Raw genomic sequence first — 21956 nt, forward strand, 5'->3', positions numbered from 1 at the left:
GTTTCTTGCCGTGCCACGCCTCGTAAGGAGTGACGTCACCTTCAACCGCTACGCTGGGACTCCTGTTCAGCACGTAGATCGCCGTGTAAACAGCTTCGCCCCACAGATTCCTCGGAAGTCCGCTGGCCGCGAGCATTGCCCGCACCTTCTCCACGACGGTCCGGTTGAGCCGCTCGCTCGATCCGTTTTGTTCCGGCGTGTACGGAACCGTCGTCTCCAACTGGATCCCCTTCGACTTGCAGAATCTCCGTATCGCATGGCCAGTGTACTCTCCGCCGTTGTCACACCGGAGTCGTGAAATCATTGACGGGTTGTTTCCTCACCACGAGGTTCAGCCCTGGCCAACGACCCCCTATTACCATGCGGGGTTGACGGAAGATGAATCCAGCATCACGAATGAGGAACTTATCAAAGCCGCATCAGCCCTCAAAGCGAATAAGGCACCGGGGCCCGATGGGATCCCCAACCAGGTCCTTAAACTGGCGATAGAGGAAAACCCGGACATGTTCAGGTCGGCTCTCCAGAAGTGCATGGACTCGGGGATCTTTCCGGATCGGTGGAAGCGACAAAGGCTAGTCCTGTTGCCGAAGACGGGGAAGCCACCCGGCGACCCATCCGCGTATAGGCCCATTTGTCTCATAGACACCGCTGGCAAGTTGCTTGAGAGAGTTATTCTGAACAGACTAACGATCTATTTAGAGAGGGGTCATTCGGACCAACAATTTGGCTTTAGGAAAGGGAGGTCCACGGTCGACGCGATCAGAGCTGTCCTCGAGAAAGCCAAGATTGCCGTTGAACCAAAGCGTCGAGGGATGCGCTTCTGTGCCATCATCACTCTACACACAAAAAAATATTATGGTAATGACAAAAGTAACTTACTTTTGAATTAAAAAGTTGTTAAAATTTGCTACATTAAAAGTTTTTTTCTTGTTTTGAAAATGAAAACTTTTACTGCTACAGTTTTTGAAAATCTCATTGCTCACTGATTTAAAAGTTTTTACTTTTAATTCGACTGTAAAATTTATTTCATTTTGACGTTCTCGTGTAATCGTGTACGCCTAAGTCGCAAATGGAAACAAACACTTTGGTGGGTCCGGTGGTGCTGGTGAGTCTAGGACGCAAAGCAAAGCCGACCGCGGCAGCAGCCAGGACTCGGACGTGGAAACCTTCGTGAGCCAAACAGCAGCAGCGGAACGCCTTCGAAGGAGGGTGGTGCAGGAGCGGGACGAGGTCGAGTGCTCGAAAAGGACAAGGCCAGCTTCCTGCAGGAACTGCAGCTGTTCCACGGCCGGAATGCGTAAGAAGGAAGCTTGGGTGTTTTGTGGGGTTTGTGATTGATTTTGTTTGTTTTTGTAGGATGAGAGGTAGGAATGTGGATTCGCACCGGTTGTATTGGGTGGTGGTGGCCCGGGATTGGTGGTTGAGGGTCAATTCGCGTGAGGACCGGGGCGAGATCATCGAGGAGATGGCGCTGCCGAAGCGTTGCGTGAACAACGAGATTGCGTTGAAGAAGATTAACTTCCGGTTTTTGGACAAGTACGCGAAAGTTTATTTTCACGATGGGCCTCCGACGAAAAGGAGGACGACGAAAAGCTACATAATTGGAGGTGGTCAGCGCAGATGTTGCACTCGGTGCCGGCGGTTTACAGCACCGGTGAGTATTGAGAATGTGTGCAGTGGCTAGCCAACTTCACTTACTTTCCATCTCTTTTAGCAACTTCCCGCCCACAAACACTCACGTCGCGACGGCGCAGCTTCAGCCGAATGAATCTGGACAGTGAGCCAAAAAAAATCTGTGTCATTCTCGAAGTAGGATTACGTGCTCAAAATCGAACTCCGTACCGAGGGCCTCATCAACTCCATGTTCCGGATGCGCTTCCAGGATCGGGAACTCCCCGTTCAGGCACTTTACTTTCCAGCCGGAAAACGTCGACCACCCTTCCCGAATCAATGGCCAAATCCTCCAAGACTGTCCTGATTGACGCCGGAAACGTGACCATCGTGTTACACTGCTGTCGCGCGTCGAAGCCTCCATCCGGAACCGTCCAGCCTGGGGTATTCGGAAGTGACCGGTGGCGTACCGTATGAAGCAGAAGCTAGTGGAGAAGCGTTAAATACAAAAAAAAAGTGTTTTCCTAACATACTGTTTAATTATTTTTTGTAATAAATGTAAAAAACCAAGCACATTTTTCTGAAATTATTCCTGTAGTGCTAAATGTTGTGTATTCTTGCCATAAAAGGTTTCTTTTACAATTAAAAGTAAAATACTTTTACCAATACAACGATTTTGTTCCATAAATGCATGGTAGTATCAAAAACTTTCCAACTATTAAATTGAAAAGTTTGAACTTTCTACGAATATTCACCAACGCGAACTTTTAATCCAACGAACGATCTTTTTAAATTTAGAGTAATTTTTCTTTGTGTGTAGATGTCAAGAATGCTTTCAATAGCGCTAGTTGGGACGCCATTGCGAGATCTCTCCATAGATTTCGTGTCCCGAGGGGGACGTCACTCCTGCGTTCACCGAGCGATAAAGCTCCCTTCTCAAACCTTTGCAGCACTATCTTTGCTTTTCCGGTTTATGTTGCTTTAACTCGCGTTAACCGCGATAACTTGCTTTTTGGCTTACCTTTTGTTGCTTTCACGCATCAGACTGCTCGATTTTTTTGACAGCGAGAACTGTCAAACGCATATGACAGTTCTCGTTGTCAAATCAGTCGAGCAGTTTGTTTTGCAGGACCCGATCGTCTACCATCGGAATCCTAGACCGCATCCCGTCGCCGGAGAACTGCGACGACCAGGAGGAGGAGGAAGAACCTTATTTTTCACGATCTTCCACCTTCCTATCAAAGGTTAAGTATGTACCGGAACAAAATCACCAAAGCCGCCGTTATTTTATAGCCGTTTCGGGGAAGTTGGTTTGCACCCGGTGCAACGTCGTGATGGACCACACCTGGAAAGCCGGAAATCGATAAGCACTGGAAAGTTAAGAAGCAAGTTTCGTTGGTGGCGGAACGCGAAGAAGTCGGATAGCACGGGTCGTGTGAGACGCGGGTCAGGCAGCATCCAGAAGGGACACTTTACTTTGATCCGGACAGCGGGGATTTGAGGTGTTCCTCGTACATCGTGATGATGGACCATACGCGGATACATTCTTCGATAGGCTCCTGTTGTCCAAGTCACACGCAATCATAGTGCAGAACCTGCCTCCAAGTGATACAATTCTGTGCTGCGGGTCAACAAGTTCAAGGAACGAAAAGGGGACCAGGACGATACTCCAAAACACAATCAACCCTCCTACAAGGTCTAACGATACCCACTCAAAACAACAGCATCCAACGCCATCTCAAACCTGGCTGAACACTTACTGATCCGGCTTCAGCGAGTTACCAGCTTCCGGATGGAATGTGCGAGGAGAGAAAATCGTGAAATCATTTGATCATGTTTATATTTTTATCCTATGTTTTTATATATGTATACAGCGATGAAAGTTATGAATTAAATAAGGACAAATTTCAATAAGTTAATTGTTTTCATTTATTCTGCTCGATTTAATCCAAATTGTCCTTCTAGAATTCCGCGGCACCCTTTTTATTCAACTCATTGCAATCCTTGATTTGTTGCGCCTCCAGCTTGTGCCGATCGTTTTCCGGAAGGCATTCCATATCCACGTTCACTTCTTTCTCATCCAGTGTTTCAATGTTTTCGGGGTCCGTTTCGCGTTCTCCGATTATGCTGCACTCATCGTCGTCACTGATCTTTTGCAGCATCAGGTACTCTTCGTTTAAACAGCTGAGCGTTACAAACGGAATCGTACTCTTTGTTGTCGGCGATCGTCGTCGGCAGCTGGAGCAGAGCGCGACCGAAAGCTTCCATGGCCATCGATTCCGTACCGGACACGGCCCAGGCCATCAGCGTTTCGGATCAACCTCCGCCTTACACGCTACGGGCCTCTTTGAAGTTAGCGGCCAGCACGCGAAGAGCGGCTTGCAGCGAATGATCCGCTTCGTCGATGATCTGCTGCGTTGCCTCACGGATTACGACGGTACAGGCCTCTCCTAGGGGATCTCCGCTGAAGCACAGCAGGACGAACCTGGTCCGGGTTGTCACCTTGTCCGTCATCTTCTCCTTCCCGGCGACCTCCAGCACGGCAATATCCGCCATCGACTCCATCTTGATGCTCGAACCAATAACCTGGATCTTGTCCGTGTCCATCGGCGTGTTGGCGACCAAGATCATGCGCTTCGACTGGAGCACACCGGGCTTCTTGTCCAGCAGGAAACCCTCGTCCAAAAACGAATCCTCGAAGCAACTGCGTTCAATCCCCTGGATCACTTCAACCGCATCACGGCATCGAAGACCAGCTTGGCAAAGTACTCCTTTTGCTGGGACCGAATCCTCGAGCTGAGCGTCGTCCAGGCAATGTTCACCATATCCTCTCGGATCTTTTCCGCATCCGTCGAATTGTCCTGAGCTGCGGCAATCTGCGCTGAACGTGTCGCCTGCGTGGCCGCTCTCATCAATTTTTCCGGCTCGCGCAGTAACTCCGACGCCAACACAGTCACGTAAGTCGATCCTTCGCCAACCTCGTCGTCTTGGAAGCGACTCATGTCCACGAGGATCTTCGCCGCCGGATTGTCTACGCAGACCGCCTTCAGAATCGTCGCCCCGTCGATGGTGACTTCAACCTGGCCGGCGCTGCTGCCGTGCGCCACCTGAATCATGTCCATGTCCATTCCCTTCGGGCCGAGTGTGCTCTTTATCAGGTCGCCGATGGCCCCCACAAACGAGGACAGCCGGACGATTTCGCCCTCCTCCTCCTCGGCAAACGTTTCGGCGATTCGCTGGAGGAAGATCACAATCAAGGCAAAAGCTGGAGATAGCTCTTGATAAATGCAGCCAAGCACGTCGGTTATTTGCCTACAAAAACAACAATAAGGATCACAATTAAAATCTCTTAATCGCACTGCTAAAAAAAACATTACCCGGAAACTTTTCTCCTCCTAGAGTTTGCGTCAGGATTCTCCGCCAGTCGTTTTAAGCTCTTGGTGCTAGAGCCGCCAATCACACCGAGAATAAGGTTAATTTTTCCGGTCGGCAAAACGTGCGCCTTGTTCTGTGGAGGTAGAGCCGGCGTTCACACCGGAGAAAACTTTTCCGGCCGTCGACAGAAAAAAAACTAAATTTTTGCAATGTTTTTTTTTATCCTTCTGTCAAAACTGCTTGACAAAAACAAATACCGAGTTGCCAAACATGACCAAAAACTGCTCGACGGCAAGGTTGCAAGATAAATTTCCCTGGTTCAAAAGTCGAGCAGACGCTGGTCGCTTTAAGTCGCTTTAACGCGCGTTAACTGAAAACTCGGCACGATGAGTAGCGTTGATGCTTTTCGAGCTCGTTTTTGTGCGTTTTAGTGTGTTATCGCGGAGTGACATTCCCCTCGGTGTCCCTTCTGGATGCTGCCTGACCCGCGTCTCACACGATCCGTGCTCTCCGCCTTCTTCGCGTTCCGCCACCAACGAAACTTGCTTCTTAACTTTCCAGTGCTTATCGATTTCCGGCTTTCCAGGTGTGGTCCATCACGACGTTGCACCGGGTGCAAACCAACTTCCCCGAAACGGCTATAAAATAACGGCGGCTTTGGTGATTTTGTTCCGGTACATACTTAACCTTTGATAGGAAGGTGGAAGATCGTGAAAAATAAGGTTCCTCCTCCTCCTCCTGGTCGTCGCAGTTCTCCGGCGACGGGATGCGGTCTAGGATTCCGATGATAGACGATCGGGTCCTGCAAAACAAACTGCTCGACTGATTTGACAACGAGAACTGTCATATGCGTTTGACAGTTCTCGCTGTCAAAAAAATCGAGCAGTCTGATGCGTGAAAGCAACAAAAGGTAAGCCAAAAAGCAAGTTATCGCGGTTAACGCGAGTTAAAGCAACATAAAGCGGAAAAGCAAAGATAGTGCTGCAAAGGTTTGAGAAGGGAGCTTTATCGCTCGGTGAACGCAGGAGTGACGTCCCCCTCGAGGGACACTTTACTTTGATCCGGACAGCGGGGATTTGAGGTGTTCCTCGTACATCGTGATGATGGGCCATACGCGGATACATTCTTCGATAGGCTCCTGTTGTCCAAGTCACACGCAATCATAGTGCAGAACCTGCCTCCAAGTGATACAATTCCGTGCTGCGGGTCAACAAGTTCAAGGAACGAAAAGGGGACCAGGACGATACTCCAAAACACAATCAACCCTCCTACAAGGTCGAACGATACCCACTCAAAACAACAGCATCCAACGCCATCTCAAACCTGGCTGAACACTTACTGATCCGGCTTCAGCGAGTTAGCAGCTTCCGGATGGAATGTGCGAGGAGAGAAAATCGTGAAATCATTTGATCATGTTTATATTTTTATCCTATGTTTTTATATATGTATACAGCGATGGGCATGGGGCGTCGCCCTAGAAGCAAAGACTAACCTCCAGAAGGTTACGAGCGTCTACAGGCTGCTTTGCCTTAGGGTATGCAGCGCGTACCGCACCGCATCAGCAGAGGCGGCCTGCGTTCTAGCTAGCATGGTACCGATTGGACTGCTTGTCCGAGAAGACATGCGATGCTACGAGCTAAGAAGTCGAGGGCCACCGTGCTTCGGCCAGGATAGCCACTATGGCTGAATGGCAAAGAAGCTGGGATGACTCGACCAAAGGGCGATGGACATATCGCATGATACCCAACCTGGTGAGGTGGGTAAACAGGACGCATGGAGAAATCAATTTCTACCTGACCCAAGTCCTATCGGGGCACGGGCACGGGTGTTTCAGACAGTACCTACACAGATTCGGACATGCAACCTCACCCAACTGTCCGAACTGTACGGGTACCGTTGAAACGGTGGAACACGTGGTATTTGACTGCCCACGGTTCCAGAGGAGTCGAGAGATCTTGTTGCTGGGTTGTGGGGTGGACACAACGCCAGACAACTTGATAGACAGAATGTGTCTTAGTGAGGAAGCGTGGGGTGCAGCTTCCAGAGCCATAACTCAGATTATGCTCAAATTACAGAGGAAGTGGCGTACGGATCAGCGTGCGTCCCGGAACGAAGGGTCTTCACCCAGTAGTTCCGTTCGAGAGGGTACGGGATGAGAAGGATTCAACTCCATCTCATAAAGAAGGCACGCGCACGTACAAATGTACGTACCAGCGGGTGTCCCGGACAAAGGGCTACGGGCCCAACCGTCCGTCACGACGTGCGCTTATTTAGCGCTGCCCCTCCCTGAAGTAATGTCGAAAGACAGTTCCGGGGAGGCTTGAAGGCCTACCGTGATAAAGTGGCGTTTTTTAGTGAGTCGGACATCGTGATGATGGACCATACGCGGATACATTCTTCGATAGGCATGAAAATATAGGTGATTTTTTTCCAAATCGTTAATCATGCAACATTGACGTGAATTTCCGGTAGAAGCCGAATCTGCAGCGTGCCGACCCATGGTGGCTGTTCACTATCGCATCATGTGGAATAAGCATGAATTTCACGTGAGATCTGCATGGCCTTTCATGTATTATTGGCATGATCATCTCGTGGAGGTTCCATGATTTTTATTGCAACTTTTGCTCCATTTTTCTTTTATTTGACTACTTCTTATTCTTTTTACGAAATAATACGATTTGGAATTATTTTATCATTTTTATTTTCGTAAAATTTTCATAACTAACATAGTTAACAACGTACACATACACTGATAAATCACATTTAATAAATCACTTAAAAGACTCATAAATTTATCATTCGGCAACCGGATTAACACTTGCGGAAGGAAAACCTGTGGCCTGCAGCAGCGAAATCACTTCGAAAAACTTCACCGGAGATGCGTCCTGCTGCTGGGGAGGATCGATGAGTGATGATTGAAGGGGCTGGAGAATTCTGGCCCATCTTGGCGGAGTTGTCATTTGCTGCTGCCAAAGGTGGAGACTTTTGTGGTGCTTGTTCCTTGATCCATTGTCTTGGCTTCCGTCAAGTTCCGTTTTTAATGTCCTAACGGATTGAGTTCTCTGAAACAAAAAAAAAAAACATTTAAATCCAAATTAGCTTTGATTCTTTTTTAAATAATACTAAATACTTACTATCCAGATGGAGCATTGAACAGCGTGCGATTCTATAACACTTTTTTACGCGACTTGAAAAATGCTCAAACTGCCTGCACGCACTTCATGCCTAGTCGAGCGCCGGGAAGAAACTGATGAATTTATCCGCAGCAAGCAAACCGAAATTTGCAGACAGGAAATTCATGCAACCTTTGAACAACTTTTCACCACAATGTTGCATGAAAAGGTGTATGGATTTTTTCCATACCAGTATTCATGCGTATGTTGCATGATTATCATGCAAACTAAGAACCAGCTGACTGCATGCCACGCCTCCAAATTTTCAGACATGAATTTCACGTGACATATAGTTGTGTGAGTGTGAGCTGCGTGAAAATCAATCTGAGTTGACATGAATGCATGGTGACAGTTGCATGATTCATGTGAAACGTTGTTTTAGACCAAAAATTGGCTGCCACCGGAATTTTCATGCGCCTTTGTGGTGAATGGTTTTTTGAGTGTAATAACGAGTAGCCGACTAGGGCTTGTAAGATTTTCCCGTTTCGGATTGTGATATGCTTTGAAATGACACGAATCATATGAAATGTTTTAAATTTATTTAATATGCATTTATTTGTGAAGTATCAAACGAAAACAGTGCTTTTAGGTACAGCCGAGATGCGTATGCGTTGACTGAGCCTAAAACGGTAGTTTATATTATACGTAGGAAGCGTCAAGTAGCTGTTTAGAACACGGAATTTGAGAAAAATGAAGATTTCAGTAGCAAATTGCAGCAGAACCGACCATCTCCGGTAATAAAAAGGTATAATCATTTTTTGATCGTTAAAACTAAAGACATTTTCACAGCTTTGGCACACGCCGGCAAACAAAGATTACTTTAGGCTCTTAAGGAAAAAGATGTACATTAACGCCAATAGTGACGGTAGACAAGCGAAAGAGAGAGAGAGTGACGCAAGGACATTGATCAATTGACAAACATTCGTTTGGAAGGCACTTCTTCTTCGTTGTTATTCAAATACTTTTTAAAACGAAAGTCCGGAAACTAAATAGTGTGGTTTGCTACAATTTGCGTGATCCCAACTAAACCATTTGTCAGTATGCTACTCAGCGGCTTGAATTGTTGCTCTGCTACTCTTTTTTTTCTTGCTGTTGAATATTTCAAGTAATTTTCCAGTAAATGAGATTTATGCTTCGCAAAATGTGACAGGAAACTTTGTATATTTTAGCGTATTTTTGTGAACTCGAAAGGAATAATTCCCTTTGTTTTAGCCCTATCGAAAACTACAGTGTTCGAAGAGAATTGTTAATAATCGTCTATGGCCTATCAAAAAACTTCAGCTGCTTATAGAATATTGGAAGGCGTATTAGTCTCTATCATTGGTGATAGCCTATCATTGGTTTATATCAAATTGTATATTAATAACTTCTAAATATCACTACAATTCCGATAACATGTTGTTTCAGTAATTCCTTCTTCCCTTTCATGGCTTTAGATTTAGCTTCTTCTACACGGTGAACGCGGTGACGGAAAACTATACAAAGAAAATGTGTGTTTATGCTACCAAAGAAAATAAACATCACACATCCAATACAATTAAAACTTGGAAATAATGCTAACGCCTTTTTCTCTATTATTTGGAAAGGCAACATGGTTGTGTTGAATTATTCTTTTTTCGTTAAATTTCCGAATGGAAATAACAAACAAATAACCTCGCAATCTTTAACCGCGCCTGTGTACTTTGTTCACCAACAATGTTACACTAGTTTATTTTGTGAGTGTGTTTTCTTTATCATAAATGTCTTGTTTACTTTTTGATTTAAAGCCGCATTGAACATGCTGTCAATAGTTGTTTATTAGTTTTATATATTGTTTTTTAATTTATATATATTTGTATGCTTCTCCTGTTGTTGTTGCTACACGAAACGAAAAAGTAAAATACATTTCAACTAAACGGCCATCCAAATCGTCAGTTAGTGTAGTATACTCGTTAGGTATCAATATAAAGTCGATACATTCAAGTGTACAAATTTTGCCCAGTTTGGCGATGTTGATTCACACTCACACATCGTTGTCCGCAGCAGTGGAACATTGTATATTTACAAAAAATCCTACACTTTGCTTCTTCGCTTTAAATATTTATGTATTGTTGTTCGGTGTAAATATAATAAATATTTGTAAGGCCAGTTATTGTTTCCAATATAAATTCTTATATATATATATATAGTTTTGTTTGTTTTTTTTTAATCTTCAAGATTAATTATTTTTTCTACTTACTCAACAAGATTAATTTGCATTTCGTTTTGATTTTGTATGTAAAACAATTCTCTAGATTTTCGCATTTTTTGAGTTTTTAATGTTTGTTTTGACTTTTCCATTGACTCCTTGTGCCTAAATAAACTATTTTTGCAATAAAAAATATAATTTTCCCTTTTTAAAGACTATTTTAGTTGTTGTCAATCGTTATATATTTTTCAAGGAATTTTAACATTTTTTTTTATTTTTGAAAGTTTTTGCGGTGTAACTTTAATATTATATTACTGTCGATAAAGATGGTACCTCTAGCATGGTTCTGGCAGGAATGGTCGAACGATTCTAGGCAGGATTCTGACAAAAAGCTTTGCTTACATTCGGAACATTGGGTGCAATTTGTCAAACTGGAGAAAATGACAAAAATAGGCACTGCAATTTTCAAGTACACAACATAAAACCGCATCGAGATTTACCGAGTTGGATAAAAACGACGGTTGCTGTATAAAAACAAGTGAGTTGAATACAATATTTTCAGCAAATCCGGAAAACACCCTTTGAAACAGATTTTTTCCGTGAAACGTTTGTTTACTCGCTTGAATGTCATTTGTCATCAACATAGGGGGATGGCGTCGCTATTTTTAGACCACGTTTTCCACTTTTTCTCATCGAACCGACAACTTTATCGACTTCATTTTGCTGAGCGAGATAGTACGCCGTCTACTTTTAGACGATGACTCAGCACTTTTCCACTCTTGCACTTAAGAAAACCAGATGGCAGCACGATGTAACGCCACGTCCCTATGAGTGTCAAATTCCAATACAGAAGGGCTGAAAAGTTCTTTGCAGTACTATTAATTTCAGCGATGACAAGTAGAACGTTTCGTCATTCGAGAATGGTAGGAAAAGTGGGCAAAAATATGTCCAAGAAGCATTGAATCCAGGGTTGCGAATGAGCGAGCGCTCACGGAAGGCTTGCTCGCTCCAGCTGGAGCGTGAGTTTTTATCAGGTAGCTCGTGCTCGCTCACGCTCACCGGAGCGTTTTGCGCTCACGTGAGCTGGTGAGCCAAAGTAGGTAGTTGTTTTTTCCTGTTGAAGCATCTGCCTGTTTGAAACGAAGTTTCTAGAACTATCTCAGCACAGGCAGCAAAAACAAACAACAAAGTGGTCGAAATAAACAAAACTAGGCAATGAAATGGATTTGATCAGAGAACCGAAATTTACGTTCTATTTAAAATCTAGACATTTTTCGAACAAGGAACAAAAAACTAAATTCATAATGTAAACATTCATTGGCGTGAAGAAATGCACTGTTTGTTCACAAATCAAATCCATATTGTATTGTTGTTATGTACAAAAATATTGACAATTTATGTATATTTTATCAATTTTTAAATAATCTTTTAAACAGTTACAATCATCCATGTTCAAAAAACCATGTATAACTTGTAATTGAATATTTTCAGAGGTTTGGTTGCGAAAGTGTTGAATAAAATCCACTTGTTGGAAGAAGAGCCAACCTTTTCGTGGTGAAAAATGTTGACAATTAATTTGATTTGAGTCAAAATGGTTATTTCAACCCTTAGGAATTTTGAGGCATATATTTAAAATTGAACTGTTTCAAAAATATTACCCTATTTTCTAAAATGTTTGCTAAATAAAGACTAACCTTATAGAAATGATTAGCCGTTTCTAATCACTGAATCACTGAAAGATTTAATAAACGGAATAACTTTTTTTAATGGTAGCTCATTCTGACCCGCAATCTGGAAATGTAGTCAAAACACTGATTAGGTACATAAAACAGTTTAATGTTATATTTTAATCAACCAAGCATTTAACCTTGAATCGAACTTACCAAAGCATAAATCCTCTTGAATCAATTAATTGTTTTGTAAGTTTTTCTAAGGTTTAAGGCCTTTTTATTTAGGCGTCTATACCCCTCCTCCCCTCTCTGCTACAATAAATCCTTTAAATTCTAAAAATATTTATACATTCAACGGTATGTCTAAAAATTATTTGACCCTTGCGAATCCAACCTTTTATTTAAAAACATGATTGATAAAAATGAGCTATTCCAATTCATATATCATAAAATTTGTTCACAAAATCATATTTCCACAGCCCTACTGCACCTTACGCAAAAAAATCCATCTAGAATTGAAAAAAAAACTTTCTCAAAAACGTCAAATGATTAGCGACACGTCCAAAATGAGCGCTCCGTGAGCGAAATATGAGCGTGAGCGCGAGCGTGGAGTAAACGCGAGCTGAAAAAATCGGAGCAAACGTGAGCGCGGGCAAACGTGAGCTAGCTCGCGCAGCGCTCCTCCTCACGAATGAGCGAAAAGTGAGCGCTCACGAGCGCGTGAGCGCGTGAGGAACGCAACACTGATTGAATCACTTTCCCAAAACACAAACACTGTTAATGTGAATGTTTAATACATTAAACCTAATCACAGGGCCGGGTCCGGTGGTGTAGTGGCTAGCGTGATAGTCTCTCACCCTAGTAAGGCCTGGGTTCAATCCCAGACGGACCCGGTGGCATTTTTCGAGACGAGATTTGCATGATCACGCCTTCTATCGGATGGGAAAGTAAAACGTCGGTCCATTTGCGTAAAAGAGGTTTCGGGTGACTCACCACACATAACCTTCGGACGCCTAGAAATGAGCAGAAACTTGCAACAGAGACCTTAAAAGACCCGGGGGTCGTTAAAGTGGAGTGCTTTGCTTTTTTTTATTGTTATTTGAGGAATTACTATGCAAAATGACTTCAAAACAACAAAAATTACATCTTAAAATCTAGAGTTTTCTTTAAGGTCCTATAAGCTATTGTGTTTCATATGTTTATAAGACCTAATAAAAAAAAGTCTGGAAATGAACTTGCGAAAACGTAGAGAATTGCTCACGGTTGTTTTCTGTTTTAGTAATAGATTCTTGTAAGTGTTAGTGAACTGAGTATTTTCTGTTATTCAAATATTCTCTACCAAGAAACGCCCTAGGTGTTGGTAATGTATGTTGTCCGTGAATAAATTGTTGTTGTTATCATAGTTATTGTCCCTAATCCAATTCGTCATAGAAAAGAAAAAAATCCTAAAAAAGAATCAACGTACAAACATGTTTTCTTCTTCTTCCTACTTTGTTTAGAATAGTGTTAATTGCTTTTTCTTCAATCTTTGAATTGGATACTAGTAAATTTGCACGCCATTTTCCTTCTCGTTTCCATCTTTCGTTCAACGTTCGTTTTTGTTTATAAGGCATTTAGCAACCGATAATTGTAACTTTTGTATATAGTAGGAGATGCGCGTTCAAATTGTGCCGGAGGTGTTCAGAGATCATCTTGGGGCTCGATTTTGTCTTCGCGGGGCAGTAACACGAGATACTGGCGGTCAATCTCGTCCTGCCGTTCCATTTCCGCCCTGCCCCAGGCTACTTCGGCACCGTGTTCTACGATGGCAGCACTGGCGGCCGCCGCAGCGACCGCGTCTTGGCGCATCATCATTTCGACGCCGTGGCACTCGTTGGCGGTCACGAGATTCGACAGACTCCCGATCGGGTTCGTGGCCGCTTCGTAGTGTCGCTCGTTGTACAACATTCCGCTGGTGATGGTGTGCGTCGTCGGTTGGTACAACCGATCGTGCATCATCGGTGGAGAGTTCATCGTTTGTTCGTACTGCCGGTTGTCCAGTATGTACGAACTGGTGATCGTACTGACCGGGTAGTAGTGGCGATCGTCCCGGTACAGCGGAACCGGATTCGAGATGGCACTGTCTGCCGCCGCGACTAGGCCCGTTTCGTACATCCGAGCGTCCCGGGACATCATGCTCGCCGGGAACTCGTACCGTTCGTCCCGGGGAACGGGGATGTACTCCGACTGGAAGGAATTGTCGCTCGTGATGACCGTCGTCGCGGCAGTTGCCGGGGCCACGGCCTGGATTGTGGCCGGAACCGGAAGAGCCGGCGTGGGCGTTATCGACTGGTAGTACCGTTCGTCATCGAAGGTGTCTGGATTTAGCATGTGGCGTTTGTGTGTGAGAAAAGCCACAGTCATTATCATTGGTTCGATTACAAAGGTCCATTCGTGTCAACCTCCGGTGACTGTGTGAGTGTGCGTCCCGAAATGGGCCCTTACCATTCGCCACTCAAAGGAACATCACACAGTTGATCCTTGGATGATTCACGCGAATGGACAATCCTTTCGATTAGTTTTTTGTTTACAATTTAATTCGGATGCAGCTCGGCACGTCTCGGGATATCGCACGTACGCTTCGTTGTAGTTTGGTGACAATCGGTTAACTCATAACTTACTCGTTGACATTGACAATCGGTTCAAAGGGTTGGTTTTCTTGCATTGAACTTAATCAACGCTTACAATATTTGTATTAACTATCAAACAACTAAACATCTTACCATAAACACATAAACACAATCTCGCTGACCCACAATCTTACCAATACCTTGTCTCCCACCAAGAGGAGGTGGAAGCGCTTCATGGCTCAGCCTAAAAGTAGATCAAATTTAGAGTAAACTGTGTTTTGGCAATGTTTAAAAATAATAGAAACAAAAAAGGATCTTCGGGCGGGGATAAATGGCAAAAAATTACTTCAAAAAGTAGAAAAAGTTGGGGGGGAGAGGCGGCGCGCGTTTCTGATCCGGCGATGGCGATCACAGAGTAGAAATAAAAATTACACTTAAAAAGGGGGGCCTTAAGGTATCTCTCTCCGTGCAGAGAAAGAACAGTCGATGAGAAGTGAAAGATAAAATCTCAATAGAAAGTAATACAGTACAAATGTTAGAATTAATGCGATAATCTAAAACAAATACAAAAAAAAATACAATTTGATGGTGGTAAAATACTGAGGTGTGTGTGTATTTCTCATACAAAAAACACACACATTCGGACGTTTAAAGCCCAACAACTAATGTTAAATTTAGAAGATTTTAAGCTCAATTGCTTAAATGTAATACTTACGAGCAATCTCATTGGATAAACATTTAAATCATCTCATGTTTGTACTCCTTCCGACTGTTTTCCTTTCTGTGGCAAAAGCCAATCGTTCTTTTTATTATAATCACTGTTTCAATTTTTCTCTCAAGGTAAACAAGTTGTGTTGAATCAGCACCGATTTTCAGGTCAAGTGTGATTGCGAAGTTGCTGCTACACTGGCATCATTTTATTTTTCTTGGCTGGAAATTTGCCTAAATCAAAGAACACTGACAAAAAATGACATCGCGAAAAAGAAAACCTAATTTTACAGCCCGGAACGTGCGACAGCTGTTTTGAGGGATAATTTGACGGGGGGATAATTTTTTTAACGACACGTTGGCAAAACTGAAAGAAAATTCCGCGAAAATGCGACAGAAAAATACACACCGAATGCGATTTTTGTATTTTATTTTTCGGATGGAACCTAAAATCAAAGAAACAAACCATTTCATTCATGCAAGATTTAGCAGCACACACTATGTTTTTTTTTGTTTGGAAATTTGTCTGCTTTAAAAAGCAGATTATGTGTATTTATTTATTTTTACTTTGTCTTGCAACAGAGACATCTCAAATGTGCTGCCATTTCTTGTGACCATGAAATAAAAATCAAGACGTCATGTGAGTAGTTTGTAATTAAAAAACCAAATATTATTTGTTGTTTGTATTTTTCAGTGTTTCACATTTTATTTAAGTTTCACACCAAATTTTTTTCTTCAGTTGGGCCTATTATAAGTTCACCGCGCATAAATGCGATGCGATGTTTACTATTTAATTCAACTACGTGAACTATTTAGCGGGTACGTTTGTCATTATTAAATTTTATTTCATCAGCAGCAGGGGCATGTCGCTATCTAGTAGCGAGAAAGAGTACTTTTTTATCTTTTATTTTAAGAGACAAATTGTGTGAGTGTGTGTGACATCACATCAAGAAACTGTACGTGAACTGCATCATCTATTGGTTTGTTTGTTTTTTTGTTTATCATTTTTATTCATAGCTTGTCAAAAACATTAAACTGTAAAGACATCGTTGCGTTTGCAGATCAAATTAAAAACATAATTTATTCACTGTATCCGACCTTGCGAAAGAATCGAACGCTTCTGTTATATTTTATGTTAATGTGTGATTACAAGTTAACGTTCCTAATATCTATTTTATTTTCTTTGCTGTGCTGATGACGCACTGCTGTGCTTTGCGGGGGGTACGACGATCAATTTAATGAGATTTAAATCTGTCTTTCAAATTAAAAATATGGACAAAAAAATCAATCAGGTTAAATTAAAGGTCTCTCTCTCTTTCGTACGTTTTGTTATTTTTGTTTTAAGCAAATGAACTCTTAAAATAAGTTTACATTAGTTTGTTCTTCCTATGTCTAAAATTCTCTCTCTCACACACAAATCTCCTTATTTTTCTCCTCCTAACGGGGCCTGAGTCACACAGAGAAAGCTGTGACACTCTACTACATATATACAAGATACTTTTCTTGTAAAAAAGAAGAAAATAAGTTATTAAATGTCTCGTTGGTGGGGTGTGGGTGGCGACACTTAGAAACGGCGGCTAAAGATCGTGCCAGCGAGGCGACCACCGGACTGATTTTGATTGTTGGACTGCTGTCCGGAATTGTTGGAGTTGTTGTTCCACTTGTTAAAACCACCTCCTCCATTTCCGTTTCCGCCAAAGTTGTTGCGGTTCGAGTTCGTGTTCGAGTTAAACTCGCCAAAGGACATGCCACCACCACCCTGGTTGTTATTTCCGCCAAATTGCTTACGCTGGAAATTCTTCTGATTGTTAAAACCACCCCCATTTCCTCCGACATTGTCACTGTTATCATTATTATCAGCGAAACGGTTGTTACGGTTGTTGAAATTGCCACCGTTGTTACCAAACGAGTTGTTTCCACCATTGTCATTGTTTTGGAATCGGTTGTTTCCACCCCCGAAAGAGTTTCCACCAAAAGAGTCACTTTGATTCTGTCGGTTGTTAAAGTTGCGCTGGTTTCCGAAAGAATTTCCTCCATCGTTGGAGTTTCCAAAAGAATCGTTGGAAAAGTCATTGTTTGAAAAATTGTTGTTGGAGCGGGCATTAAAATTGCCACCGCCTCCGCCGGAGCCAAAGGAGTTGTCGTCCGAGGCAAAGTTGTTGTTGTTACGATTGCCCTGGTTCTGGTTACGCGTCTGACTGTTGTTGCGGACATTCACGTTGTTGCCCCCCTGCTGATTCTGCGGTCGGTTTTGGCCCAGATTGAGATTGCCCCCACCCTGAACGTTGGGCTTGTTTTGCTGCTGCTGAGTAACGTTACGGTTTTGCTGAACGCCCCCCTGTCCCTGACCTTGACCCTGCACACGGTTCTGACTTGGGTTACGGTTGTTCGCATTGCCCTGGTTGTTTCCACGGTTTGCATTCTGTGCATTTCCTTGGAAGTTATTTCCGCCAGCATTGTTAAAATTATTGTTGGGCCGATTTTGGTTGTTCTGGTTGTTCATGTTGTTGCGGTTATTCGGCCGGAAGTTGGACTGTCCGCCGCCCATCTGATTATTGCCACCCCGGTTATTATTGCCCCGGAAGCCACCATCGCCGAAATTGTTCGAATTGGCCAGTGGTGGATCGGGAGCATTGAACGAGCCCTGGCCAGTGGCCAAACTCTCGCCTACGTTCTTGCCAGACATAAACGCAAGACGCAACAAATCTTGGATCGCTTGGGGATTGTTCATATTGTTTGAAGGATTGAAGCCAACAGGGCCTTGGTTAAATGTACCTGTAAAATGAAACGTTCGTTGTAGTACACAAATTTGAAACGAAAAAAAAAAACAATATCTCTGTTTGTCTGTGTCGAAACGGTGACCAGGAACAGAAACTAAATTCAAATCATCTTCATAGTTTATAATTAACAATAGTTCTCACAGAGGATGGTGTTGAAAAACACCCTCAAAATTTGATCAAGCGGGAAAATATGGATCACTTTTATCATTATAAACTTTGAAGTTTGTTTTTAAAACCTTTGAAAGGATCCGAGGAGAGCGGACAAGAATGAATTGGGAAAGTGGGATGGGACGAGAAGGTACTACGGTTACTACTTCTACTACCGAAACACAATACATCAACAATGCGATGGCTGCGTTCCTGTGTACGGTTCCAGTGTAAGGTGGCCCATGGTTTGATTTTAATAAAGTATTCTGAATTTTATCTAAGTTTTAAAATTTGTCAAAAATCAAAAAAAAATCTGTTGGCTGTAAGTTGTAAAATTTTAGCAAAAATTGAACATATTATGGACGAAAATTGAACAAAGTGCGTAAAAACTGCCACTGCTTTCCAGTTGTGATTTATGGATCATAAAGTAAACTCTACAAGCTCAAGTTCTAAGCATCAACAATATACATTTTGGACCACCCTACCCTGTATTCATGGTGGGAATTTCCGGTGAGGGATTCTGAAATAAAGATAGAGAAGACAGACAGAAACCGTATCCAAACTCTTACCGGGTCCGTTCAGCCGCGGGCGTTTGTTCAGCTGGCCGGGCGCGACCTTCTTCAGCATGTCCGGATTCTTGGCGATGATCTTGGCGATGCCACGGAGCACGCGCGTGTCGTTCTCGTCGTACAGACGCACGCTCGTGTTGGCCGAGATCGGTTCCATCTTGGCCTTGTTCAACGGGTGATCGGCGGCGTCGACGTCCATGAACTTGTCAACGTCGGCCAGATCGTTCAGTTCGATGAACGCAGCCACGCGGGTCTTCTTTACGATGCGGTTGATCTTGCCGACGTACGGCTTGACCTTCTTGAACAGCGCATCTTCAGACACTGCAAAATGGCATGGTCAGAGAGAAAATACGTTAGAAATCTGAAGAATTCAAGTGATTTTTAAATTACTTACGGTAGGGAATCTTGGTGATCTTGACGGTCTTTTTCACGTCAAAGTTCAGCTCCCCACGCAGCGGAAGAACGTGCAGACGATGGCCACCGAAGAACTTGTGGTCCAAGAACTTGCAGGCGTTGAGCGCACTCGGGCGGAAGTTATAGTAGATGATAAATGTCTTGACCGGGTGCGGCGCGCTCGTCTGGTACGTGACGATTTGCGGCGAGAACATGAACTTGATCGGACCATGCTGGGCAAAGTAGCGCTTGAGCTCGAGCGGCGGGCAGTTAAGCGGAACATTGCCAACGAAAACGGGATGGTATGCTTGCAGCTTCTTCAGTACATCCGCCATTTCCTTGGTCTTTTCCTCCGGGTCGGCCGGGGTACCATCTTCGTTCGTCTTCAGCTTACGCTTCAAGGCCAAAGTACGCAGCAGCAGAGGTCCGTCGTACTTCTTCACCGTGATGTCGGTGGTAGCGTCCTTGTCAGCCTCGGTCGGAGCAGGGAGTTTGGTGCAGGCGATAGCCTTCTCGACCGAGTCGGCCGATTTGAAACACACGATGGCAGCATCGTTGCAGTTGCGTCGGTTCACAAACTCAATCTCTCCAAACTGCTTGAAGTGGTCGTACACGTTCTCCTCGGAAACGGTCTTCTCCAGCGACGTAACGTACACCGACGTCTTGTAGTTGGGGATGAGGGCCGAGCCCAGGTGCAGAGCGTGGATGCGCTTGCCTTCGACGATGCGTCCGTTCAGCGAAGCAGCAGCCTTGATGGCCTGCTCCTCAGTTTCGTAGAACACGCGTGCGTAGTTGGAAGAACTCTGGTTGACGTTGTTCGAGACGGCCTCGGTGATGACGCCTCCTTCGGCGCACTGCTTCTTCATTTCCTCCTTATCCTCAATCCACTTGGTGGGAATGTTCAGCAACTGGACGCGATTGCGATTGCGGAAGAACAGCTTGGCCGCACGCCAGATGTCAAGATGCTGGTTCTGGTCCCGTTGGTTCACGTCATGCGCATTGAAGCCCGCAGCAGTCAGCTTCTCCAGAATGGCTGCCTTGTCGGCCTCCTTGTCCAACGCGACGTATCCCAGCGGGTAGAAGACCAGCACGGAAGTCACTTCGACGCCAGCGGCCTTAATCTTGTCCCACAGCTGATCCTCAGTCGTGTTTTCATCGTCCAGCACGGTCACAATCACTTCGCGCTTAATGTGACGGATGGTCATGTACTCCAGGTGGACGCGAATACGGCGACCACGCAACGTCGAGTGTTCCTTCTCTTCGACGGCCTTGGCAGCGGCATCCTTCTCCTTGAATAGCAGCAGCGCAAGCGTGTACTTCCGGTAGTGGTAGATGTCGACGCGCTCAATCTCGTGACCGCTGAAGTGGTCACGCAGCTGCTGCTCGGTGATGTCCGAGGGCAAATTTCCAACGTTGATCTTGCGTTGGTGCTCTGGAAAAAGAAGCATTAATTAAATTAGTCCTTAATCTTGCCAAAATAGTGGGAAAAATATTTTCTAGACTAAAATGGCAGGCCGACTCCAAGTGAAAGTCTTCAAAAGTCTGCTTTGACAAAACCCGCAAGTGAATTAAATTGTAAAAGTTTTGCTAAACAAATTAGAAAAGCGAAGCCAAAAGTAATAGAAAAGCTTGCGATGGAGTGGAAAGGTTTCAAATTAAATTTGATCTCATCAAAGTCGGCCATTTCCAACAAAAAGCCGACGTCACCTAATAACGGTACCAACAAAGCAAGCCAAGCCACCCAAAAATCCAAAATGGCGCGCCCGGCAAGTGATGAAACATTATAATTTAATGCAAATTTCACCGTATTTGTTATTCTACGTCGTTAAAATCCCTCTATAAAAATAGAATGCCACTATTTGCACATTGAAAATTGCCAATAAAAAACCTTGATCGTAGATCGAAAAAAAAAAATAAAGCATAGCGCCCAACCTCAACCCAGATATCGATTAACGCTGGTAATGATGGTGGCGGAGGCATCGGCGCCATTTTGTTTTCTCTTCTGCAAGATGATTCACAGGAAGTAACGCTAGCGTTCCGCCCTGGGGACAAGCCGCCATTATGGCTCGGTGAAAAAATGTCCAGAAGTACACTTACCGTTGTCGGTTTTCGGAGCGTCGCCCTCGTTTTCGGTTCCGTCTTGGGTCTTCTCTGCAATAAAGAAATGAAAGAAGGAAATAAGGACGCCATTTTCCAGGAATTGGTCCCGTTCAACTTACCAACTGGCTTGGTGGCGTCAGACATGATGGTGAAAGTTTAGAACACACACACGAGCTCAAAAGTTCAAAATTAGGTAATTAATGCACAAATAATTCTCCTTTAGTGAAGAATAAACCAGATTGGTTCACTTTGAAAAAGCTTTAAAATTTCTTGTAATAGCAGTTAAAACCGAGAGCCACACTCCGACGATGTTCACGGCACGAGAGGATAGCGAACAATGACCTGGAACGTTCAGGAAACTGCGGCTTTTTCAGGCCGGCGAGGTAGAGCAAACTCGCCTGACAGGTAGAGTACGGGCGAACTGCGTTGGTAGCGGACAGGGTTACCATCAGTGTTGCCGCAATGTACAGATATTTATTGTCTGTTTCTTTCAAAGATACACGCCGCGCGGCATTTCAGAATGTGCCAGCGATTTTCTCAAGGTTCACGCGCGGTGATACGACCGCAAGATAATGGTCGCATGACAGCCGCATGACAACCGCAGAACAAATTTTTGGCTGTTGTCAAAGGTTGCCTTGAGTTTTCAGCTGACTT

General features: G+C 44.0%; 2 protein-coding genes and 1 pseudogene across 2 annotated transcripts; 1 reads left to right on the forward strand and 2 right to left on the reverse strand.

Annotated features, from left to right (window-relative positions):
* Window positions 1–1152: 1152 nt before the first annotated feature.
* On the forward strand, window positions 1153–2133 carry LOC120429497 (AT-rich interactive domain-containing protein 2-like). The gene is made up of 2 exons (XM_052706415.1): window positions 1153–1654; window positions 1715–2133. Exons 1-2 carry the CDS (start codon window positions 1358–1360, stop codon window positions 1766–1768), a joined length of 351 nt encoding a protein of 116 aa, XP_052562375.1. The 5' UTR covers window positions 1153–1357; the 3' UTR covers window positions 1769–2133.
* Window positions 2134–3479: 1346 nt separating this feature from the next.
* Window positions 3480–11285, reverse strand: LOC120429490 (T-complex protein 1 subunit beta-like; annotated as a pseudogene).
* A 4696-nt stretch (window positions 11286–15981) lies between these two features.
* On the reverse strand, window positions 15982–21645 carry LOC120429495 (uncharacterized). Its single transcript, XM_039594565.2, has 5 exons — window positions 21422–21645; window positions 21300–21353; window positions 19204–20634; window positions 18810–19130; window positions 15982–18088 (listed from the first exon to the last, which is right to left on the reverse strand). The coding sequence occupies exons 1-5, from the start codon at window positions 21444–21446 to the stop codon at window positions 16878–16880; spliced, it is 3042 nt and encodes a 1013-aa protein (XP_039450499.1). The 5' UTR covers window positions 21447–21645; the 3' UTR covers window positions 15982–16877.
* Between the last annotated feature and the right edge of the window lie 311 nt (window positions 21646–21956).

This window comes from Culex pipiens, chromosome 1 (assembly GCF_016801865.2).
Source record: "Culex pipiens pallens isolate TS chromosome 1, TS_CPP_V2, whole genome shotgun sequence".
Lineage (NCBI taxonomy): Eukaryota > Metazoa > Arthropoda > Insecta > Diptera > Culicidae > Culex > Culex pipiens.

Coding starts and splice junctions, on each gene's coding strand:
- LOC120429497 (XM_052706415.1), top strand. CDS start 1,358: ATGAGAGGTAGGAATGTGGATTCGCACCGGTTGTATTGGGTGGTGGTG. Junction 1,655..1,714: donor GCCGGCGGTTTACAGCACCG/GTGAGTATTGAG, acceptor CATCTCTTTTAG/CAACTTCCCGCCCACAAACA.
- LOC120429495 (XM_039594565.2), bottom strand. CDS start 21,446: ATGTCTGACGCCACCAAGCCAGTTG. Junction 20,635..21,299: donor CGCTCCGAAAACCGACAACG/GTAAGTGTACTT, acceptor TTCTTTTTCCAG/AGCACCAACGCAAGATCAAC. Junction 18,089..18,809: donor CCCGCGGCTGAACGGACCCG/GTAAGAGTTTGG, acceptor TTCATTTTACAG/GTACATTTAACCAAGGCCCT.